This window comes from Haliotis asinina, chromosome 2 (genome assembly GCF_037392515.1).
Source record: "Haliotis asinina isolate JCU_RB_2024 chromosome 2, JCU_Hal_asi_v2, whole genome shotgun sequence".
Lineage (NCBI taxonomy): Eukaryota > Metazoa > Mollusca > Gastropoda > Lepetellida > Haliotidae > Haliotis > Haliotis asinina.
The window spans coordinates 40,773,262-40,800,136 of record NC_090281.1 but is presented as its reverse complement, the minus strand read 5'-3'; the positions used below and the strand labels follow the sequence as shown (position 1 = coordinate 40,800,136).

Genomic DNA, 26,875 nt, shown 5'->3' with positions numbered 1-26,875 from the left:
ACGGATTAATATAGACTAACAGCTAGTCTCTGAAATGAACATATTTTACTGAAAAACGTTCATAGTGAAATAAATAATGAAATGGAGCCCTGAGACTTTCTTCATTTTCTGAAGCTAAGGAAATCTAGACTTGCCACATTTTCTAGACTTGCGTGGGCTTTCCTGGATATATATACTTCAGGGTCTGTACGACAGAGTAGGATTAATACTGTGGGGTGATTGTTACTGTATCTCCCAGCCTTGAACAAAGCCTCAACACATAACAAGGCCTAATCCCTTGTTCATTGATGAGCAACTCATGCCAGTAAGGGTTCATTAATTAACAAGGCCTAACGCCTTGATATCATCTCAGTTGAGATTCATCAATTAACATGCCTTCTTCCTTGTTAATTGATGGTAAGCTAAGTTACATAGTGCATCCTCTTAAAACAGTTTCATCTAATTCTTGATTCCCGAAAGCTAGTTAAATTGGTTTTCATGTTTACTTACTGTAGTTTTTCTGGAACATTTTCTCATGACATCACTGTGTTTGTTTTGGTTGTTTTTCTTTCTTGAGACGGTTTCCTTTTTTGTCTGCAAACATCTTGTCATAGCCACTGCAACAAACAAGATACAATACCCTGACAGAAACTTTATGTTTCAATAAAACTGACGTATATTATAGAGTGATTACAGAATTATAACAAGAAGTCGTCACCAAACACATGCAACCGATTCAAACGGTTGAACAAAATCGCCCTTGAACATCACATTTTGTTGCATAATTTTATTGTGCAACAAAAGTCACGTTTGGAGCTCAAGAAATGAGCATTCTTATTTATATGACAGTAGGTTGTGCTAATTTTTTGCTGTGCACTGATGAATATAGAACAGAGCATTAAGCAGAACTGCAATACCTTGAAACTCAGCGTGCGGAATAACAGGGAGAGCTGCCTTAGCGTCCTTATTCTGTCCTGTTTCCAACCTGAAAAAATACAATTCTAAATTTATTGCACAATGAAGATAAATTCATGTCGAGGTTATTGTAGAAACACCAGAAGTTTTACTTGTTGAATGGTTTAATGCATTGAAACTCTTGCAGTTACTGTATTTAAATCATATTAAATTATATTCTTACATCTGTTGTGGATTTAGGGTCATTCCTCTTACAGACTCAGCATTCCGTAGAGCCTGCCTCACAGTTGTCTGTGAAAGTAAATTCATGGGAAAAATGCAATTAGCATTTTGAAAAACCTAACAAAATGACTAGCAGGTATTACAACTAAAGTCTTAAATAAAGTCGAATTACTGCTAATACAACATCGTATAAGAATTTCCTGTCTGAAAACGTTACAAACATTTACAAAGAGATAAACAATCAATTTAATTTTTAAAATATATTTGTGTTAAATTTGATTTTGAAATGCCTCAGCGATTTTGAAAAGGATATATCTATTAAGGTCACTATTCCATCCATATAATGACGTGTGATATTGGAACCCAAAATACGTATATGCATAAATACTGGGATTAGTCTGTATTGCTCCGTCATTGTTGTTTTTGATGAAACCTATGTCTTAAAACATAAAACAGAACGTTTTACGTCTGTAAGAATACGTCCAAAATCAGTCTTATACTAATTATACATTATAATTGAAATTACATGCAACAGGTAATCCTTCAGCTCAAACACAAAAAACAGCCGGTGTTACCTGGGGAATATATTCCATCCCCATAGCCTGATTAAATCCCAGAAGGATATTTATGACATGTAATAAACCTTTGATCAGCCAATTAGTCGGGCTGTTGTTCTCATATCGTGATTCAATATACTAAACACTTACTGAATGCAGGGATACTCTACGACTCTGTGTATTGAGCTCCCTGCTAAATGACCTGGTAGTCTTGAGTGTAAGATTTCTCAACAACCATGCTGCTGAAGGAACACATGGCGTCATCAGGATTGCCTTACTGATTTTACAAATAATATACTTGCGTCACCTGCAACATACTCACCTGAGCTGAATGTGCCCTCTGAAGAAACATCGCTGACAGACATTCTGAACTGCTTTGTAGATGTAAAGTCTCAAATTCACGATAGCAAAAATGTCCGTATGTTGGTGTGGAATGATCACCTGCATTTTCCCATCGGGTGTTCATATTTTTATTTAGATCTCAAAAGGTCATCAAAGCTAGTGACAGGTGTTATTTAGAGAATGCATATAGTACCCACGGAGTAGAGTGGTAAAATCACCGGAATGAGCTTGGGATGATGATATCGAACAAAGGCAAGACATCTGTTTTAACAGGCACAAGTATTTGGTATATATATCAGTGCTGGCCGTACACATCAACTTTCATGTTTTCACGCACCAGACGCAGTTGCGTTGATATAAAGCACAAATAGACTATACAAAATATGGCTTATTCCTTCAGTTTTCATGAATAAATATGTCACATGCAAGATCCATTAGGTATATCAACAGTAAGAATAATAAATTAGTAAGTTTGCAGAGTCATGGGGATTCTTGAGAAATGGCAATATTGAAAGAAGTAGTGGTAAAATCCTTCCTGAATTTACAAAAATTTACAAACCTTGTAAACATCACCTTTACAATCGTTGTAAATGTTTGTAAATATGACATTTAAATTTTGTAAATTTTTGTAAATCATCATTTTTTTCTTGTGAACGGTCATTTGAGCAACTGCAGTTGTGAATGCAGTGGTAATCTGACTCTGATACCAAAGACTCGTGAAACATAGGGTTAGTTGACTCAAACGCACCGTGTGCAGCTACACTAGGCCCCTTTCTTATTGTGTAGCACTACAACCTTTGTTAACATTGGCTACATTCACAGATATTTATTGCTTGAAGTTCTCGTGCAGTCAGCATCAGCATCAGTTCTGATGAACCAAATAATCAAAAACCCGACGTAACGAAATCATTCATGGCGAATCATGGAAGTTCTAATTACCAGTTATAATGAAGTATACAAAAAGTCTCGAAATGGAAACCGAAAAGTACATGGAGAAGCTGTATCTTTTGAAACCCGCCCATGACTAATTAGATGAGGCACAGTAACACGTAAATGCTAAATCATAGGATTCAAATATATGTTTTTTTCTCAGTATAACCACCGCGAGACAACTCCAACTCTAACACGCATGTATAGCTGACATCCATGTAAAGCTAACTGGATGGTCCAAATTCAAGAAATGTCTTCCTCTGCACGTCTTGATGCCACGTGACAATATAGGGATCATTCTTTTGCAAATTCCTTTGTTCAATGAGTCACCCTTATCGTGAAAAATGTCACTTTTCCACTGTCAGTTTAGATACTAACCTGAAATCAAATTCATCACTGCTCTCCTCTCCTGTCACCTTTATACCTTACAGTGCCGCGAATTGTGAAATTTGGAGAGATCAGGTAGAATTCGTACCGTACAGTTCAGCATTTGCAAGCAATAGGATCAATTCAAATAAACTGCCTTACAGGAATTAATTTGCAAAATTTTCACCGGAAAGTTAGCGTTAGTAATCAACTATTTTCGTAATTTTCAGACTTGCTTGAATCTTTGTTTTAAGTTAAAGTTTTGTTGCTGTAAACATTTTACACGAGTAACGTGTTGCTTTTTAGGTGAAATAGGAGCTATACCTAGACGAAACACTTCCGTGGTTAACTTTCGATTTCAAAGTTAAATAACGTTGTCCATTAAGTTAGATTAAATTTCCAAGTGGAAGAATAGTCTATCGAATATGTAACCGTGATCTAGCGTTGTCCATCGTCCATTTATATGTCTTTTGTCTAAAACATGGAAAACAATGATTAACAGTATGTGATACTATTTTCGGTGGATTTTCTTAAAATAGGTACACAGATCCGATCATGAATACACCTTTATGAAGGCCATAATGTCTAAACTATCATACTGGCATTGAATAGATCCAAACGCCTACTTCAATTTATGTCGAACGGTAATATCCTCAGATAGCCACTCAATTACTGTTCAGAGCTCCGTTTCTCAAAGTTTTCCCAAAGCTTTCGCATTAGAAGTTACATATTAGGTATAAATAAATTACATGAAATAAAACCGTATACTGGTTACACCTACTTGGGCTGTCAGTCCACATTTGAAGAGGTTATTTTAAGACGATGTCGTATTGGCCATACTAGATTTACGCATGCATACCTTTTAAAAGGTGAGGATCCTCCATTTTGTATCCCTTGTGATGAGAGAGTCACGGTCAAGCATATTCTGTTGAATTCTCCATCATAAGGGATAACTATTTCAATGTCACAACTGTCAAGGATCCTTTTAACAGCGTTATTTCTCGTTTAATCATTGGTTTTTAAAAAGAAATTGATTTGATTGTTCAATTTTGAGAATTATGTGTCTGCAGATAGATCTATTTTAATTTAATTTTAATGGTAGTTTAGATTAGTAACTAGAATTGTTAGTGGCTGTATCCTCAAAGGGGGTTGAAGTATTGTAAAGTTATTGTCCTCCTAAGAGGGTACGTAAGTCCCAAAACATTTTATGTAAATTTACGTTTACCAGGTTTTTAATCGTAGTATTCATGTTATTTTTATTTTGGTTAGCATTTCGTAAACTCTCCAGCAGCTGAAGGGATGATGAAAATCCAACTAGGGTCCATGCAGGTAGTACTGTAAGTCCCCATGATCCTTAGTATGGTGATATACCTTCGGTTGTTGGAGATCTATAGCCGGTTTCTATATTGTTTTGTCCAGATATTGATATTAATTTTAACTTTTCACGCTAGTTTTAATGACAGTTGTGACATTCTAGTTCTTATACTGTCCTTCGTCGACAGGTTTTACAATGCACATATGGTCTTTTTCATTGTTGAATGTTCTCGTCACGATATTTCTGAAATATTGCCGATGGGACGTTAAATATTAACTCACTCACACAAAGCTTTCGTAGCGGTACGATTGCCGTACGTCTTTGTTACAGCATAGGAGGTATGAATGCTACACAACAAGTTATAAGATCTTTGGCTTACAGGAGCTTTGTGAAACGGACCCCAGGACATCAACTGCAGACTGCGTGTTCCTTGTGTGTACAATGTGGCATGTTGTTCTCTTTGTTTACTCATATTTCATTATCTAATTCCTGTTTCTGGATGTATGTTTAAAATTTGCAGGTGCATGTTCCTGCAAACGAAACTACTTACTGGTGGCATACCACGCGTCTTCCGCAGCTTCAACACAAACATCATATCATTCAGGTAGGATCCTCAGGTCAAATATTATGTTCAATATATTAACCAGTTAATGTGCAGTGAAGATTCTGCCCAAGTTTTGTTTAATGGAACACAAATAAGACTCATAATCTACAGTTTCAAACACCACGCGTGTTTTATGGCTGCCTTTAACAGGTTCATACAGCACGCGTGTTTTATGGTCACTTACAACAGATTCAAACAAAACGTGTGTTTTATGCTGTCCAAAACATGTTCAAACAGCACGAGTGCTTTATGGCTACCTTTAACAGGTTAATGCAGCACGCGTGTTTCATGGTTGCCTGTAACAGGTTTAAATAGCACGATTGCTTTATGGCCGCCTAAAACAGGTTCAAACAGTATTGTGTATTTTGTGGCTGTCTATAACACGTTGAAACAGCACGATTGCTCTATGGGCGCCTATAACAGGTTCAAACAGCACATGTGTTTCATGATTACATATAACAGGTTCAAACAGCCCCTCCCGTGTGGACCCGGGACAGAATGTGTCCACAACACCCCATTGCTGGTCGTAAGAGGCGACCAAATTGGGCAACCTGTTTGCCGTGGGTTGCGTCCCGTGTCGGTGGAGGACTGTAGTCTGGTGGTTGAGGGCAGTGGGAGCTTGAACATTGTTCATTTTGCTCAACACACCACTTTGGCCCTTAGTTCACCTAGACGGGTGGTAGAATCCGCTGCAGATATGGATATGCGTTGCAGATGAACACTGTCCTTGTTGACACTCGGTGGCGGGTGGGGAGCAAGGGTGCTGAACATTCTATTGCAACAACAACATTTTGCAAATGTCAGGGTTAAGGTCACTGAACATAAAACACTCAATTCGAGTAGAGGAATTGTTCGAGAGAGAGCCCGTTGTTTGTCGGACATGTCAGCAGAGGAAATCGTTGAAGAACTTAAACATAAAAATGCCACGTTTGTAAAGCGTTTCACAGTCAAGAAACAAGATGTTCCAAGCAACACCTATCTGTTTACTTTTTCATTGAGCACAGTCCCTAAATCAATAAAAGCTGGTTATTTCAATATCGGTGTGGAGATCTATATCCCGACTCCACTCCGATGTTATACATGTCTCTTGTATACCTGGGTATTCAAGAATGTATCCGCCATATTGGATTTATAATGAGACACCTGGTGTGTTTATTTTTAGACCATGAGTCACTCTTCTCTATTGTGTATGGAGATCTATTGTTTGAACACGTGGTGTGTCTATATTAAGACAATCAGTCATTGTCTCAGGTCTATATTGTGATCTATTGTGTGAACACCTGGTGTGTCTTTATAAAGACAATATATATTGTGTATAAAATATTATATTGTATTTTTGTCTTGGATTTTGTTTACATAGCATGATGCATATGAATCATGTACAGTTGTGTTTGAGATGGCCCCTTGGGAAGACTACTTGAATAGGATCTATTATGATCCAGAACATCCTGGTAGTTATGCTGGACCCCAGAAGTTATACGACGCTCTCATACTTGAGGGTCAGTTTACAATTGGTCTACATCAAATCGAGAAATGGTTGAAAGGTCAGGAGAACTATACAATGGCTCATCAAGTCAGAAGAAAGTTTCCACGAAATAAGTATGTGGTGGAAGTTTTAGACAGTCACTGGCAGTCTGATCTCATGGATATGGGTTCACTGGCAAAGTGAGTGAGTGAGTTAATATTTTACGTCACATCGGCAATACCTCAGCCATATCGTGACGAGAACATTTAAATTAAATATATACACGTGGAAAAATCTGTCAACGAAGGACAGTAAAACAACTAGAATATCACAATTTTAATTAAAACTAGTATGGAAAGTTAAAACTAATAGCACTATTTAGACAATACAATATAAAAACAGACTATAGATCGCCAACAACTGAAGGTAGATCACCACACTAGGGACCATGGGGACTTACAGTACCTTTGCTACCTACATCGACCCTAGTTGGATTTACATCATCCCCTCAGCTGCTGGCGATTGTACGAAAGGTTAGCCAAAATTAAAAGAACATGAATACTACGATTAAAAACCTGGTAGACTTAAATTTACTGTGAATGTTTGTGGACTTACGTACCCTCTCAGAAGGACAATAATTTTACAATACTTCAACCCCCTTTGAGGGTACAGCCACCAACAATTTAAGTTACTAATTCAAACTACCAATCATTAAAATGCATCTATTTACACAACATAATTTTCAAAATTCCACCAAAAAATCAATTTCTTTTAAAAAACCAATGATTAAATGACAACTAACAGTGTTAAAAAGGTCCTTGATAGTTTTCACATTGAAAAATGTATCCCTTGTGATAGAGAATTCAACACAGTCAAGCAGAATATGCTGTTAATATGGCGTTAGCTTCAGCTGTTAAAAGAGAACTATTATCTGGTAATCTAGAAGATGTTGTTCTGGATCCAATGACAGTGGCACAAGCCACTGCACCACCGTCCTTGGATCCATCTGTAAATAAGGGTTTGTAATTGCTATATTTATGTTTTAATTGATGATATTCTTGTTTATATTGTAAGTCATTTGTTTCTGATTTTTTAAACGATGTTAATGTTAGGTCCACTTGTGGCCTAACCAACTGCCAAGGAGGAGAAGAAAGAAGACGGGAAGGCGATATACTTTGCAGCTCAATGCCGGCAGAAGAAATGAAAGGCTTAATTCTGTGCCCCAGAGGCGGAACAAGAGAAGACTTTTTGTTATACAAATCCTCATAAAGGGGATTGAACACACAGTTAAAGGCAGGGTTAGATTCATTAGAATATAATTTAGCAATGTATTGTAAAGACAATTTTATACGACGTTGAGTAAGAGATGGTTCATCGGCCTCAACGTACAGACTATCAATAGGTGAAGTTCTGAAAGACCCAAGACAAAGTCTTAAGCCTTGATGGTGGACAGAATCAAGAAGTTTAAGGTTGCTTTTGCAGGCTCCACCATATACGATAATCGAACGTACGAGTGATCGATATAGGTGTAAGAGGGTTGCTTGATCCCCTCCCCACTTTGAGTCAAGCGCTTTCAGGCATTTAGTTTTAAGGGACTTGATATATGAGGCAGAAATGTTAAATGGGAGTCAAACATTAGGCCCAAGAACTTGGCCTCCTTTACAACTTTGATGGGAGTGCCATCTAGAGATAGTTCAGGGTCCTTATGTGGTTTATATTTTCTGCAAAAATGTATACAATTAGTTTTGGATTTAGAAAATTTAAAGCCGTTTTCAAGACACCATTTATTTATTTTGTTTAAACAAAGCTGCAGTTGCCGTTCAATACTATGCATATTTTTACCACGACAAGAAATATTAAAATCATCCACAAATAACGATCCATCAATTGAATCGTTTAAAACTTTTGATAAACTATTTATCTTTATACTAAAAAGTGTGACAGACAAAATACTGCCTTGTGGAACACCCTGATCCTGATTGTAATGATCAGACTGGGTAGAACCCACTCGAACTTGAAACTGTCTGTCATTTAAAAAGTTGGCTATAAATTGAGGTAAACGACCTCGCAAGCCGAAGTCATGTAAGTCTCTTAAAATACCATATTTCCAGGTTGTGTCATATGCTTTTTCGAGATCAAAAAAGATAGACACAGCATGTTGTTTATTAATTAGTGCGTTTTTAACAAATGATTCTAAACGCACTAAGTGATCGATAGTACTTCTGTTTTTACGGAAACCACACTGTATATCAGTTATAAGGTTATTTGTTTCCAAGTACCAAACAAGTCGATTATTTATCATGCGTTCCATGGTCTTGCAAACACAGCTAGTTAACGAAATCGGCCGATAATTGGATGGATCGGTATGATCACGTCCAGGTTTAGGTATTGGTACTACTATGGCGTCACGCAATGATGGAGGAAAGTTACCCGATGTCCAAATATCATCAAAAATATTTAGCAGAGTTTCTAGGCAGGATTCTGGTAAGTGCTTCAGGAGTTGATAATGTATGTTATCAGCTCCTGTAGCAGTGTCATGAGCTTGATCAAGCGCAGTATGGAGTTCAGGAATAGAAAACGTTTCATTATAATCTTCCCCGTTATCAGAATTGAAATTAATAGTTTTCTTTTCTTGTTGCTTTTGATATTGCTGGAATTTTGGTACATAATTTGAAGAGTAAGAATGTTTAGCAAGGGTTTCACCTAGTTTATTAGCAATATCTGATTTTTCAGTAAGCAGTTGATCTCCATGTTTAAGATGACGGACTGTAGATATAGTACCTTTACCTTTGATTTTCTGGATCATGTTCCATACCACTGACATGGGTGTCCGAGAATTTATTTTGGATACATAATTTTGCCAAGATTGGCGTTTGTTTTGTTTAAAAGTACGCCGCGCTTTAGCATTTAAAATCTTAAATTGATTTAAATTATGCACCATAGGATGGCGACAGAAATAATGTTCTGCTTTTTTCCTTGCCTTCCTAGCTTGTTTGCACTCATTGTTGAACCACGGTTTTCTTATGTGTGGAACTGCAGAAGACTTTGGTATACACTCATCAGCTACGGAATTGAGTTGATCAGAGAAGCATTTAATAGCATCAGGAAGGTCAATAAAACGTTCGGGTTTAAGTTTTTCAGCACACAATGTTTCATATAAAGCCCAGTTAGCCTTTTTAAAATTTCGTCTTGATGATGGAGGAACATCGGATGGAGTTACAGCTTTTAATACAGTAGGAAAATGGACACTTCCACACAGGTCATTGTGGACTGACCATTCGAATTCATTTAGTAGTTCTGAATTTGTCAATGACAAGTCAAGAGCAGAATAGGTCCCTGTACCAGGGTGTAAATATGTGTTGGAACCATCATTATATAGACATAAATCATTGTCAGAACAAAAGTCCTCCAACAACTTACCTTTAGTGTTTGTAGTTACACTACCCCAGAGTGGGTTGTGCCTATTTAAATCTCCCATTATAATACAGGGCTTCGGGAGTTGGTCATATAAAGCTTGAAAATCAGTTTTGGTAAACATCGAAGACGGCGAAATATAGAGTGAGAATAGCGTAAACGCTACATGTAAAGTAATTCTCACAGCAACAGCCTGCATATTAGTATTAAGTGAAACAGGGCTTTGAATAACGTTTTGTCTGACTAGAATGGATGACCCGCCAGTGGCCCTATCACCTGGAGGTGAAAAAGAATGTTATGCATTAAAATGACGAAGGTCAAATGTATCTGTTTGCTTTAAATATGTCTCTTGGAGACATAACGCTGAAGGTGTGAAATCTTGGACTAATAGCTGTAATTCATGTAAATTAGTCCTCAATCCTCTGCAGTTCCACTGTACAATATGATTGGAATAAACTATCTTTTGGGGGGATTTATTGGGGATCTACCCCGCACTCTTTTGGAGGGCGACAAGCTATGTGCCCTACAATGGACGTTTTCAGAAATGTCCATGTCTTCAAGAGACCCATATTTATTAAACAGTTGAATTTTGTTCTGTGACCCTTTAGGAGCTCTGCCACTTTGTTGTTTTGAAGTATCAGGCTTTGGCTTAGGTTTACTTTTCATAATCTGTTGACTATACACTGTCGATTGAGACTTTGAGTGTGACTGAGCTGATGATGATTTGTGATCAGAAGAAGACTTTGATGTACTAGGAAGTGATTCCTCAGTCTGAGATGATATGGCAGGGTGCAAAAGCTGTGGAGAATCACAGTTTACCCAAGTCAAGGTAGTCTGGCATCCTGTAGATGATTTTGTTATTTTCGGGGTAGACTCCAATGATGCTTTTGCTACCGTAGCATAACTTTCTGGAAGATCAGACCTCTTTACCATTTTTTTGCCTCAGAAAAGGAGATGTTTTGAGTAAACCTTATTCTGTTTATCTCCATTTGCTCTTTCCAAATAGGACACTGTTTCGAAGAAGATGAATGGTCGCCTGAGCAGTTGGTGCATTTTGTTAACGTTACTGTCACAATCTTCTGTTGTGTGTGTCTTTTCACTGCAGTGAGCACACACAACAGACAATGTGCAAGTATTGACACCGTGGCCGAACCTTTGGCATTTGAAACACCGAAGGGGATTCGGAATGTACTTTTCCACACTGATATTACAGTATCCAGCTTTAAGTGATGGTGGAGCAGCAGGTGATGAGAAAGAAAACAGATAGGTATTAGTTTGAATAGTTGTGTTGTTTTTACGGGTTGTGAAACGTTTGACATATAATACACCCTGATCTTTCATTTCGTAAGCGATATCAAGTTCAGACATGTCTGCCAGTAAGCGATCTCGATCACGTACAATTCCCTTACTCGTGTTCAGTGTTTTGTGGGCCGTGACAGTAACCGGAGTGCCAACGAAAGTGTCAGTGTTCAAAAGGTTCGTTGACTGTTGCCTTTTGGCGCACTCGATCAACAGTGCACCAGAACGTAATTTCCTAATGTTCTTTACATCACCGGCAATGCCTTGGATACCCTTAGACACCGCAAAAGGATTTAACTTTAAAGGTGCATTATCTTTGGTCTCAATGACAATAAAACGTGGCCAGTAGTCAATGTGTTTAGACGGTCTGAGGTCATCAACAGGGTCATTTTCAAGAGGACGTTTGCTCTTTTTAGTGGGGGTTTCGTAAGCCATGGTGAGTTATTTAGGTTTCATCATCCGAGCTCCCCACCCACCACGGAGTATCACAAGGACAATGCTAAAGCAAGCGGGCCTCCAGTCTGCAGCACCAAGGATACCCGGATGATATACTCCAGCAGAAGAATTATGAATAATTGATCCACCAGATTGGCCCATGAGCCATCGCCTTCTGGGCATAAGACTCTAGGCAAAGTTTTAAACGTCAGAATTCAAATCAAACATGTTTAGAAAAATAAAACCAAGACCAAAATTACATCAATTTCAAATTATACTTGTGCAATGATAAATATATATAGATTCCCTGCACAGGGCTTGGCATGACCAGCCGATTGGTCGAACCGGGCCCATTCGACCACCCGTCTAGGCGAAGTCATGGCCAAAGTGGTGTATTGAGCAACAGGAACACGGTTGCAAGCTCCTATTGCCCTCAACCACCAGGATCCCTTCCCCCGCCGACACGGGCCGCAACCCACGGCAAACGGGTTGGTGGACCAAATATCCCCCCGGGTCCACTACGGGGGTGTCGGCGAGCTCTTAGCGTGACCCAGCACCCACCACGAGGAGGTGGCTCGCCACGGGTGCCCACTGGCAAAGTACAATGATGGGGTCAAATACCTCTTAGTCATCATAGATCTGTTTTCACGTTACTTGTGGGTAATTCCACTCTTCTCTACAAAAGGTTAAGAAGTGGTGAAAGCATTAACCTCCTTATGGAAAGCCGAAACATGGAAACCGAAACTTTTTCAATCAGACATGGGCACAGAATTTAAGAATCGATGGGTAAAAGCCTTTTTGAAAATGCATAATGTAACTCAATTTTTTACACCGAATGAAACCAACGCCCCTTATGCTGAGAGAGTGATTAAAACCATTAAAATGACACTGTGTCGTTACATGCTGAAAGACTTTAAATACATATGTGAGTGAGTTCATATTTACCGTCACATCGGCAATATTGCAGCCATATCGGGACGAGAACAAGTAATAATGACATTGTAAAATGAATGAATGTAAGAAACTAGAACCCTGTTGACGAAGAACAGTAAAACCACTAGTAAATATCACAGATACCCATTTAAGATTAGTAATTAAATCTAAAACAGTTGTTACGGTTAAGAATTTACCGTGACAAACTATTCAAGAAATCCCCTTGTGAACCAGTAAAACAGAACAAAGACAAGTCATAAACATTCAAATTATGTTATTTTGCAATGAGAGCAAAGTATACAAAGTCACAAGTCACAAGTCAATATAACAATGCAGATTTCAGGTACAATTCAAGAGAGACAAAATCTAAGTCAGTGGGTCACAAAATACAATATAGCAAACTCACCAAAGTTTTGGTGTGAGAGAGAATCAACTATGGCAAAATGTCAACACAGCGATCGGTGCGACAGCAGATAATGTAGATTCAGGCGTTGACGGGATTTCAAGTGTTGGCAGTTACTCCAGCAAATGTGAATGAATGTGAGTGTCGCCCTCAACACGGCAACCAGCCTTTATATATATTTACTAAGTCCTTTCCAGAAAGTTCGGACTCAAATGAACATCGTCAACACTGTAGAATGCCCTCGAATAAGTCTCCCGGAAGTAGACACAATTTAAACCTCCAATCATAAAATATTTACAAGTCTGATGTCCGATCTAACTCTTTTTAAAATGCGAGAATTAAGCGAGAACTTATATTACTAAAAAGATCCTTCATAGTTCGGGATTTGAAATATTTATCCCTTGTGATGGAATATTCGACAAAGTCAAGCAAGACATGCTTGACCGTGATTATTTCATCACAAGGGTGATGCAGAGAGGGTCCTCACCTTTCAATAAGTATTCATGAGTATATCTCGTATGGCCAATACGACATGACCTCTTCGAATCTGGACTGACAACCCAAGTAGGTATAACCAATATAAGGTTTTATGGCATGTAATTTATTAATACCCACTTGGGTGTCCCACTTCTTCTGCATCAGATCACGGATATAAGATTTAATAGTAGCTTTATAATCAGTGTATGGAATAAGAACCAACAAAAGACGATGTCTTATTGGCCAGTAGCAAGATCATTGTGCAATTCAATAATTTCAATGAAAAGTGGATGTTTGCAAGAAATATTTTTAATAGCCTGAAGGCAAGAAAGAGAGTCGGAATAGATTATATACTGTTTATGTTTGGGGTGTCTTTGAACATATTTAAGAGCCGTTAATATGGCGTTTGCTTCAGCTGTGAAAGTAGAGCTGCAATCTGGTAATCTGCGCCACCGTCCTTGGACCCATCTGTAAATATGGGTTTGTAATTGCTTTATTTATGTTTTAATTGATTATATTCTTGTTTACATTGTAACTGATTAGTTTCTGACTTCTTAAACTGTGTAACAGTTAAATCAACTTGCGGCCGCACTAATTGCCAAGGAGGAGAAGAAAGCAAACACGAAGGAGATATAGTCTCCAGCTCAATGCCAGCACCAGAAATGAATGGTTTAACTCTATGCCCAAGAGATGGAACAAGAGAAGATTTCTCAGTATATCAATCCTCATCGAGGGGATTAAAGACACAGTTAAAAGCAGGGTTAGACTTATTAGAAAAAACGTTTTCTTATATATTGGACGGATAATTTTATACGGCTTTGTGAAAGAGATGATTCATCTGCCGCGACGTAAAGACTGTCCACAGGAGAAGTTCTAAAGGATCCGAGACAAAGTCTAAGACCTTGGTGGTGGACAGAATCCAATAGTCTTAAATTGCTTTTACAGGCTCCCCCATATACGATGGACCCATAATGAAGCTTTGAGCGGACCAATGATCTATATAGGTGAAGTAGGGTAGGTTGATCACCTCCACATTTTGAATTGGAAACAACTTTTAGTAAATCCAGAGCCTTCAAGCTTTTATTTTTTAGATATTTAATGTGTGGAAGAAAAGTTATATGGGAATCGAAAATTATAGCCAAGAACTTGGCCTCCTTGACCACTTTGATGGGAGTGCCATATAAAAAGAGTCCTGGGTCCTTATGTGGCTTATATTCTCTACAAAATTGTAGACAATCAGTTTTTGACTGAGAAAGTTTAAATCCATTTTTGAGAAACCATTTATTTATTTTGATTAAACACAGCCGTAGTTGCCGTTCAATAGTATGCATATTTTTACCGCGACAAGAAATATTAAAATCATCCACAAATAACGATCCATCAATTGAATCATTTAAAACCTTGGATAAGCTGTTAATCTTAATGCTAAACAGTGTGACAGACAAAATACTGCCTTGTGGAACACCCTGATCCTGATTATAATGATCAGACAGGGTAGAACCCACTCGGACTTGAAATTGTCTGTCATTTAAGAAGTTGGATATAAATTGAGGTAAACGACCTCGTAATCCGAAGTCATGTAAATCTCTTAAAATTCCATGTTTCCATGTTGTGTCATACGCTTTCTCTAAATCGAAAAAGATTGACACAGCATGTTGTTTATTAATTAGTGCATTTTTAACAAAGGATTCTAAACGCACTAAATGATCGATAGTACTTCTGTTTTTACGGAAACCACATTGTATATCTGTAATTAGGTTATTTGTTTCCAAGTACCAGACAAGTCGATTATTTATCATGCGTTCCATGGTCTTGCAAACACAGCTAGTTAGTGAAATGGGCCTATAATTGGAAGGATCAGTATGATCACGTCCAGGGTTAGGGATGGGAACAATTATTGCATCACGCCATGATGAAGGGAAATTTCCACTTGTCCAGATGGTGTTAAAAATATATAAGAGTGTCTCTAAACACGAGCCTGGCAAGTGTTTCAGGAGTTGATGATGTATACCATCAGCTCCAGAAGCAGTATCATGAGCTTGGTCAAGAGCAGTGTGAAGTTCATGTATCGAAAATGTTTCATTGTAGTCTTCCCCATTATCTGAATTGAAATTAATAGATTTCTTTTCTTGCTGTTTTTGATATTTTTGGAATTCAGGAGCGTGATTGGATGAGGAAGAATGTTTGGCCAACGTTTCACCAAGTTTATTTGCAATATGTGATGTATCAGTTAATAATTTGTTCCCATCTTTTAGATGGTGGATGCTAGATTTACAGCCCTTACCCTTGATCCTCTGTATCATATTCCACACCTTGGATATCGGCGTGCGTGAATTAATTTTTGATACATAATGTCGCCAAGACCATAGGATGACGACGGAAATAATGCTCAGCTTCCTTCTGTGCCTTCCTAGCGTGTTCGCAATCATCGTTAAACCATGGTTTTCGAACGTGAGGAACTGCTGAGGACTTAGGGATACACTCGTCAGCTGTTATTTAGCTCATCTGAAAAACGTTTTATGGCATCAGGAATATCATGAAAAAGTTCCGGTCTGGACATTCTTTGGAGGATGGACTGGTGATCTACCCCTCACCTTCCTTGAAGGCGACAAGCTATGTGTCCTACTATGGCTTTGCTCGGACATATCCATGTCGTCAAGGGATCCAAACTTATTGAAGATTTGGATCGGGTTGTTATCAGTATTGATCAGAGCAGCAGGAGTCTCATCTTCAGATGAGAACGAATCACCTGACTCGTAAGAGCGTTTTTAAGTGGGGGTGTCATAATGTAAATATATATGATTCACCCTCCTAGCTCCCCACCCACCATGGAGTGTCATCAAGGACGATGTCTAATGTCAGTGGATCTCCAGTAGACGCCACCAAGGATACTAGGAGGGTATACTCAAGCAGGAAAAATATAGAAAAGATTAAATCCCACCAGATTAGCCCATGAGCCACCGTTCCAAATCAAAGCTGTGCAAGTACAGAGATAATCCACGTATGGGGCTTGGCGTGACCAGCCGATTGGTTGAACCGGGTCCATTCAACCACCCGTCTAGGTGAAGTCAGGGTCAAAGTGGTGTGTTGAGCGATAGGAACAATGGTCCTGCTCCCATGCCCTCAACCACCAGGATCCCTTCCACCACCGACACAGGGCCGCAACCCACGGTAAACGGGTTGGTGGACGAAAATATCCCCCGGGTCCACAACGGCGGTGAACGGCTCTTAGCGTTACCCCGCAACCACCACGAGGAGGTGGCCGTTCACGGGTGCCCAGGAGATATGGGTCACAAGACAATGACATGTACAAGTTGAAATATTGGGGTGGTGATCCTATTGAGGGTGCTTTTTATTCATCAGAGTTACAAGCAGTGATAGAAATCCCAGATCAGGAGTATAGAATTCAAGACATTGTCAAAACACGAACCAGAAATATACGGAAAGAAGTCTCAGTGAAATGGCTTCACTGGTCGAAAAAAATACAACTCTTGGATCTCAGAAGCAGATGTGAAATAGTATAAAAGCACAATCTAAACCCTTTTCAAAGTCATTTATGAGACAGTAGAGACACATCCTCACTCACGCAGCAGGTGATCTACCTTCAGTTGCTGGCAATCTATAGCCTGATTTTATATTGTATTGTCCAAATAGTGATATTAGTTTTAACTTTCCACGCTAGTTTTAATCTCATTTGTGATATTCTAGTTGTTTTACTGTCCTTCGCTGACAGGTTTTTATACTATACATGTATTTCATTTCAGTATTAAATCTTCTCGTCACGATATGGCTGAGACATTGCCGATGTGACGTTAAATATTAACTCACTCACTCACTCACGCAGCAGGTCTGGTGAAAGTTGGACTTTGCCAGGTCGGAAAGTGGCCAAAACAGAAACAGTGTTTTTCTCTCAAATCATCATTATTTACATTGTGGTGATTACGTGTATTGTCAGTTTGTCCCTAGACAAAGGAAACTCCAATTTGTGGACAGCTCTCTTCAGTTCCTGTCTAGGATGCCTGTTACCAAATCCCAAGATTAAATCTAAACATGGATAAATACATTACCATCAGCAGTACGGACAGTGAACGCATCTATCCCAATAACAAACCTTACAACATCAGAGTAGATTTGAATGAACCATTACATCTTGACCAAAGATGGAGAATAGGACTGATAGAAATATCTATATTGTCCTGGGACATAGATAAAAGTCGGAATGTCGAGACATTTATATCTATTCCTCAATATGTGATTCATCTTATGTTGGGGAAACTAAACAACCCTTACTGAGACGTTTTTGTCTCATGGGAAACCGAAAAGAACGTTCATTTTCATTTTCTCAATGTCAGTAAGTCCCCATGAATCTGAGAGATGTGCAGACTGTGGATGTCTATATAAATGACCATGAGGGTAATCCAGCTTCATTTATCCGTGGTCCAATGACAGTGACGCTTCTCCTCAAACCGCTCCCGTTTTGGTATTCATCATGAATAATCCAGGCTACAAACTCTTTGTGCCCTATGCCGAAAAATGGACCCGATTTTACATGCTCAGGGCTGAAGGGAAAGGAGATCCTTATCACTCCATTATGCGTGGGGGAGAAAAATTTCCCATGATGTCTGTGGATCTCTTTTTAGAACTGTATTATCCAGAATGGAAGAAAGAAAAACCAAAAGAAACCTCAGAACAACCTAAGATTAATTTCGTGACCCCGACTCAACAAGAAGTTGGGACAGGCCGAGGCTCTTTTACAGATGCAGAAGAAACCTATAAAAAGACAAACTAAAGGTGAAAAAAACAGTTCCTCCCAGAAGCGCAAGCTGTGCATATCTAAAAGAAGTGCCTCTGGTGATAACTTGGATATACCCACCAAAAGGAGAAAGAAATAATGGCTTCATACACAGAGAGTGTATCCACTGAGGTTAACGCTGATGAATTTAACCTCTTTACTATACCTCCTACCTATGCGTCAGTGAATAAACAGTATTACATGACCTACAGACCTACGTCTCAAATTACAACCGATTCCAGTCCCATTGAATTTAACATCTCAGGACAAGGGGTACATTACATTGACTTGAGGAGAACTCAATTACATATACAGGTGAAGATACTCAAAGCAGATGGAACAAACATTACAACAGACGAAAAAGCAGGACCGGTCAATTTATTGCTTCAAAGCCTGTTCTCTCAAGTGGATTTGTATGTCAATGGAAAACTCAGTACGAGTTCGACCAATCTATATCCCCACGAGAGTTATATCAAGGTTCTAAGTCTTCTCATGTTTGCGGATGATGAGTCCTTTGTGAAACCTATCAAAATCTTAGAAAGAAATATGTATACCCGCTTGTGCCTTATGTTAAATCTCATTATGTGTTGCAAGATATGGTGAATTTACTAACATCACGCATTGTTTTTACCTTGCATAGCATATGTTTATATTTGTAGAAGGTATAACTGATACACTGTAAATTTTATATGTTTTTTATGTAAAGTATGGAAAATGAGAGCCATGATTGTTAATCTACAAGCACCTAGCTTTGCAGTTACTGCTGGTATATAGTAACGTCTCCAACATGCTTAGTGAATCCCTGTATATGTATCTATATTAACGATGGAAACACCGACCCACCACTATTAACACGTGTCCATACTTGTGTCTCCTTGGTGACTATATATTCACCAATTTGGTATAATTTATATATACGAGCAAAATGTATGTGTTATGGGCCCAAGGCCTCTCTGTTGAATAAATCTGTCTGTCTGTCTGTCTGTCTTATATCAAGGTTCTTCTCAACGAAACCACAACATTGAAACGATCTCTACTACAATCTTATCTCAATTACGAAGACAGTCCGGATTCTATGGATGAATCCAATCCTAATTCAACCAGTGGGGGTCTGTTTCTAAGATATGAATTCATGCACGTGGTAGCAATGGAACCATGGATATGTGTGGGCCTCTCTATGAAGATCTGATGGATTCAAAACGTTACTTGATTAATGGCGTGGGTTTACAAATACGATTGTTCCGCACCCCTGCTACATATATTCTCATGTCTTGAGAAGACTCACCCAGTTACAAGGTGAAATTACAAGATATCTATTTGCAAATGTGTAAGATTCGACCCAGCTCAGCCATCACCACCAGTCATGTCAAAGTTCTGGTGAATCACACAGCAAAGTATCCTTTCACCAAGAGTGACATCAAAACTGTATCGTTACCCAAAGGACAGCTGAACTACACAGTGGATAATTTGTTTCAAAACAAGGTCCCCAACAAAATTGTATGGTATCTTCAGAAGCCGTCAATGGCAGTTACACCAAGTCACCCTTTAATTTTCAAATGTATAATCTCAGTTCTATTGTTCTTTATGTGGATGGGGAATCACTGCCGGGGGAAAGCCTACGGGTAACTAAGAAACAGTACATCACAGTGAGTTAGTGAGCTAATATTTAACGTCACATCGGCAGTATTGCAACCATATTGTGACGAGAGCATTCTTAAAAATGGAATCTATGCATATGATAAAAACCTGTCGACGAAGGACAGTAAAACAACTAGAATATCACAACGAGAAATAAAACTAGCGCATAAAGTTAAAACTAATATCCCTTTTCAGACAATACAATATAAAAACAGGCTATATAGATCACCATCAACTGAAACTAGATCACCATACTAGGGGCCATGGGGACTTACAGTACTTCTGCTACCTGCATGGTACCTAGCTGGATTTACACCATCCTCTCAGCTGCTGGTGACTGGTATGCAAGATTAGCCACAAATTAAAATGACAGAAATACTACGACTAAAAAACAGGAAGATCAAATTTGACTTGAAATGTTTTGGGACTTACGTACCCTCTCAGGAGGACAATAATTTTACAGTGCTTTAACCCCCCTCGAGGATACAGCCACTATCACTCTAAGTTCCTAATTCGAAATTCCAAGCATAAAATATTTATATATTTACAATTCATTTAGCAAATCTAATTCTTTTAAAAATGCAATAATTAAATGAGAACTAACATTATTAAAAAGATCCTTCAAAGTTTTTGAATTAAAATATTTATCCCTTGTGATGGAATATTCAACACAGTCAAGCAGGACATGCTTGACTGTGATTCTTTCATCACAAGGGATACAAAACGGAGGATCTTCACCTTTTAATAGATAGTCGTGAGTATACCTCGTATGGCCAATGCGACATCGTCGCATAATGACCTCCTCAAATCTGGACTGACAACCCAAGTAAGTATATCCGATATAAGGTTTTATTTCATGTAATTTATTTATTCCTACCTGGTTGTCCCACTTCTTCTGCATCAGCTCACGGATATAAGATCTTATTGTAGCTTTATAATCAGAGTATGAAATAAGAAGTGGTGTCACAGATTTGTTGAGTGCCGCCTTAGCAGCAAGATCGGTCATTGTGTTACCAGAAATGCCTACGTGACTAGGTAACCAACAAAGGACGATGTCGCACTGGCCAGTAGCAAGATTATTGTACAATTCAATAATTTCTATTAAAAGTTGATGTTTACAAGAAATGTTTTTAATAGCCTGAAGGCAAGAAAGAGAGTCGGAATATATTATATACTGTTTACGTTTCCGGTGCCTTTGAATATATTTAAGAGCTGTTAATATGGCGTTAGCTTCTGCTGTAAAAATAGAACTATTGTCTGGTAATCTAAAAGATATTGTTCTGGATCCAATGACAGTAGCACAAGCCACAGCGCCACCGTCCTTGGACCCATCTCTAAATAAGGGTTTGTAATTGCTATATTTATGTTTCAATTGATTATATTCTTGTTTATACTGTAATTCAGTCGTTTCTGATTTTTTAAATGTCGTTAATGTTAGGTCAACTTGTGGCCTAACCAATTGCCAAGGAGGAGAAGAAAGAAGACGGGAATGCGATATACTTTCCAGGTCTATACCGGCAGAAGAAATAAATGGTTTAATTCTGTGCCCAAGAGGTGGAACAAGAGAAGACTTTTTGTTATACAAATCCTCATAAAGGGGATTGAAGACACAGTTATAGGCAGGGGTAGATTCATTAGAATATAATTTAGTAATGTATTGTAAAGACAATTGTATACGACGTTGAGTAAGAGATGGTTCATCGGCCTCAACGTAGAGACTATCAATAGGTGAAGTTCTGAGAGACCCAAGACAAAGTCTTAAGCCTTGATGGTGGACAGAATCAAGAAGTTTAAGGTTGCTTTTGCAGGCTCCACCATATACGATGGAGCCATAATCGAGTTTCGAACGGACGAGTGATCGATATAGGTGTAAGAGCGTTGCTTGGTCCCCTCCCCACTATGAGTTGGAAACAACTTTCAACAAGTCAAGAGCCTTCAGGCATTTAGTTTTAAGGGACTTAATATGAGGCAGAAATGTTAAGTGGGAGTCAAAGATTAGGCCCAAGAACTTGGCCTCCTTTACAACTTTGATGGGAGTGCCATCTAGAGATAGTTCAGGGTCTTTATGTGGCTTATATTTTCTGCAAAAATGTATACAGTTAGTTTTGGATTTAGAAAATTTAAAGCCGTTTTCAAGACACCATTTATTTATTTTGTTTAAACACAACTGCAGTTGCCATTCAATAGTATGCATGTTTTTCCCACCACAAGAAATATTAAAATCATCCACAAATAACGATCCATCAATTGAATCGTTTAAAACTTTTGATAAACTATTTATCTTTATGCTAAAAAGTGTAACAGACAAAATACTGCCTTGTGGAACACCCTGATCCTGATTGTAATGATCAGACAGGGTAGAACCCACTCGAACTTGAAACTGTCTATCATTTAAAAAGTTGGCTATAAATTGAGGTAAACGACCTCGCAAGCCAAAGTCATGTAAATCTCTTAAAATACCATATTTCCAGGTTGTGTCATATGCTTTTTCGAGATCAAAAAAGATAGACACAGCATGTTGTTTATTAATTAGTGCATTTTTAACAAATGATTCTAAACGCACTAAGTGATCGACAGTACTTCTGTTTTTGCGGAAACCACACTGTATATCAGTTATAAGGTTATTTGTTTCCAAGTACCAAACAAGTCGATTATTTATCATGCGTTCCATGGTCTTGCAAACACAGCTTCTTAATGAAATCGGACGATAATTGGATGGATCCGTATGATCACGTCCAGGTTTAGGTATTGGCACTACTGTGGCGTCACGCCATGAAGGAGGAAAGTTACCCGATGTCCAAATACGATCAAAAATATTTAGGAGAGTTTCCAAACAGGATTCTGGTAAGTGCTTCAGGAGTTGATAATGTATGTTATCAGCTCCTGTAGCAGTGTCATGAGCTTGATCTAGTGCAGTATGGAGTTCAGGAATAGAAAACGTTTCATTATAATCTTCCCCGTTATCAGAATTGAAATTAATAGTTTTCTTTTCTTGTTGTTTTTGATATTGCTGGAGTTTTGGTACATAATTTGAAGAGGAAGAATGTTTAGCAAGGGTTTCACCCAGCTTATTAGCAATATCTGATTTATCAGTAAGCAATTGATCTCCGTGTTTAAGATGATGGACAGTAGATTTAGTACCTTTACCTTTGATTTTCTGGACCATGTTCCATACCTTGGACATAGGTGTCCGAGAATTTATTTTGGATACACAATTTTGCCAAGATTGGCGTTTGTTCTGTTTAAAAGTACGCCGTGCTTTAGCATTTAAAATCTTAAATTTATTTAAATTATGTACCATAGGATGGCGACGGAAATAATGTTCTGCTTTTTTCCTTGCCTTCCTAGCTTGTTTGCACTCATCGTTAAACCATGGTTTTCTTATGTGTGGAACTACAGAGGACTTTGGTATACACTCATCAGCTATGGAATTCAGTTCATCAGAAAAGCATTTAATAGCATCAGGAACGTCAATAAAACGTTCAGGTTTAAGTTTTTCAGCACACAATGTTTCATATAAAGCCCAGTTAGCCTTTTTAAAATTTCGTCTTGATGATTGAGGAACATCGGATGGAGTTACAGCTTTTAATACAGTAGGAAAATGATCACTTCCACACAGGTCATCGTGGACTGACCATTCGAATTCATTTAGTAGTTCTGAATTTGTCAATGACAAGTCAAGAGCAGAATGGGTCCCTGTACCAGGGTGTAAATATGTGTTGGAACCATCATTATATAGACATAAATCATTGTCAGAACAAAAGTCCTCCAACAACTTACCTTTAGTGTTTATATTTACACTACCCCAGAGTGGGTTGTGCCCATTTAAATCTCCCATTATAATACAGGGCTTCGGGAGTTGGTCATAGAGAGCTTGCAGATCAGTTTTGGCAAACGTCGAAGACGGCGAAATATAAAGAGAGCATAGTGTAAATGCTACATGTGAAGTAATTCTCACAGCAACAGCCTGCATATTAGTATTAAGTGAAACAGGGCTTTGAATAATGTTTTGTCTGACTAGAATGGATGATCCGCCAGTGGCTCTATGACCCGGAGGTGAAAAACTATGGTATGCATTAAAATGACGAAGGTCAAATGCATCTGTTTGTTTTAAATATGTCTCTTGGAGACATATTGCTGAAGGTGTAAAATCTTGGACTAATAACTGTAATTCATGTAAATTAGTCCTCAAACCTCTGCAGTTCCACTGTACAATATTATTGGAATACATTATCTTTTAGGAGGATTGATGGGAGATCGACCCCGCCCTCTCCTGGTGGGTGACAAGCTATGTGTCCTCTGACTACAGTTTTCAGAGACATCCATTTCTTCAAGTGAACCATATTTGTTAAACAACTGGATCTTGTTATCAGATCACTTAGATGTTCTGCCACTTAGGGATTTTTTGGACAGTTCCGTTTTTGGGGTTTTTTTTGTCTTTACCACGTGTTTCTCAGTTGGTTGCAATTGCGATTGTTTAGAGGACTGAGAGGATAATAGATCCTGAGAACTTGTTTGTGAACTTGCAGAGACGACAACAGTTGCTGTATCGTCAGAGAGTCTAACTAGTTTAGGAGAATCTGTTTCAGTCCATGTATAATCAGTCTGGCAACCAACCAATTATGTATGGATTGTTCCTCGTCGAGGACAATCTTCTTTGCATCTAGAAAAGGTAGATTTCTTTCATGTTTAACTTTGATGACTTTGTGTTCACGTTTCCATATGGGGCATTCTTTTGAAGAGGAAACAAGATTGCCGCCACAGTTGACACAGGAAGGATCTTTTGTACACTCAGTACTGTTCACACAATTACCGCCACAGCGATGGCAAGCAGCTTCTTTATTGCAGTTTCTAGATCCATGGCCATACCGTTGGCAATTGTAGCATCTCAGTGGATTAGGGATGTACAAATCCACTTTGATATTATAATATCCTGCCTTAATTGAGTCAGGAAGTTTTGAAAGACCAAACGTAAATAGATAAGTGTTGGTCTTTATGATCTCACCATGTCTCTTGGAAGTGAAGCGTTTGACAGATACAACATGTTGACTCTTCAGTTCGTCCAAAATGTCATCCTCAGTCATGTCAGCCAGCAAACGGCCACTGTCTCGTACTATCCCCTTGCAGCTGTTCAAGGATCGATGGGGGGAAACCACAACTGGTACACTTGCGAGGGTCTTCACAGAGAGAAGATTAGTTGCTTGTTTCTGTCGTCTACATTTAATCAGTAAACAACCACTACGTAATCGTTTGGCATCTTCAACATCACCAGCGATGCCTTGGATAGCCTTCTCAACCGCAAAAGGATTCAACTTCAGCGGAGTGCCATCCACAGATGAGACAACCAAGAATCTGGGCCAGTTTTCAAAAGTAAGAGATGACACTCGCAGCCTATCTGAGTCACAGAAATCATTTGATTCATGTGAGCGTTTTTTTCATCGGGGGTTCCATGGTAGTAGTGAATCTGTTTCAGCCTCCTGGCTCCCCACCCACCACGGAGTGTCAACAAGGACGGTGCCTTATGCCTGTGGGTCTCCAACAGGCGACACCAGGGATACCAGAGGGATATACTCAAGTAGAAATATTAAAAATACTCTACCAGATTGGCCCACGAGCCACCGCCTTCTGGGCATTTTAGACTCTAGGCAAGTAATTTTGTATTGGTTAACGTGGAACAGGTAAGGAGTTCAGATACAGTTTACCAAGTCCATACAATAATCAGCGGATTAAAAAGAAAATGTGCAAGATAGAATGCAATGCACAGGGCTTGGCATGACCAGCCGATTGATTGAATCGGGCCCATTCAACCACCCGTCTAGGTGAAGTTAGGGCCAAAGTGTTATGTTGGGCAAGAGGATCACCTAATCCTTGTTCCAGTGCCCTCAACCACCAGGATCCCCTCCTCCACCGACACGGGACGCAACCCACGGTAAACAGGTTGCCCAATTTGGTCGCCTCTTACGACCAGCAATGGGGTGCTGTGGACACATTCTGTCTCGGGTCCACACGGGACAGTACATCACAGCTTATAATGCTTTCCATAGGGTTGGATATTGAAAGGGACGAATTTAAGGGCGGATATGCTCTGTACCAGTTTTGTCTTGAACCCCATCATGTGAAAGACGACTACTTGGATCTGATAAAAAGAGGAAATCTAAGGCTCAACCTTCAGTTTAGCAAGGCATTACCTGAGACAACAAATCGGATTCTCTATTCCGAGGATAATCTCATGCTGACTGTGGATAACGCGAGGAATATATTGTACTCTACACCATGAATACACTACTCGACTCTATTGTGTTTACTACATTATCATGAAATGTAGAGGATATGTGTTGCATGACATTCAGTAGTTTCACTATAAATGTATTGATCATTGATGAAATGATGTGTGACTATGCCTCTCCATATTTTAATGCATGTATGAAAAACTGTCCATACTATCTAGATTTAGCACGGGTTCATAGTGATGAGGCAATGTACTTGGAAATAGACATAAAACACTTTAATTCCGCTAGCCCACAGAAGTCCCCAATCGGAGAAGGACGGTTGGGAGGTATGGCACTGTGTTCTGGTATTATTGATATCAACAAACAAACAAGGTATACATTTTCATTGTTTAATGACCCCGTTTCACAGAAGTAGCACTTCAGGTTAGGGGTCAACCCATACTACTACCCATACTACTTTACAAGCACATGCGTAACATCACAGTGTAATCCATTTGAAAAGCCTCTTCTTCTTCTGTCGAGTATCCCAGGAGGTTATCAGGTCATTTCTGGTGTTTTG

At 38.8% G+C, this 26,875-nt stretch overlaps 1 protein-coding gene across 1 annotated transcript in view; it reads left to right on the top strand.

The window, feature by feature from the left end:
- The window catches only part of LOC137271804 (dopamine beta-hydroxylase-like), a 153,491-nt gene that overhangs the window by 90,935 nt on the left and 35,681 nt on the right, over positions 1–26,875 (top strand). Inside the window, exon 4 of the mRNA XM_067804204.1 lies at positions 5,147–5,230. Coding sequence (XP_067660305.1) covers positions 5,147–5,230 — 84 coding nt within the window. The remainder of the gene's footprint in view (positions 1–5,146; positions 5,231–26,875) is intronic.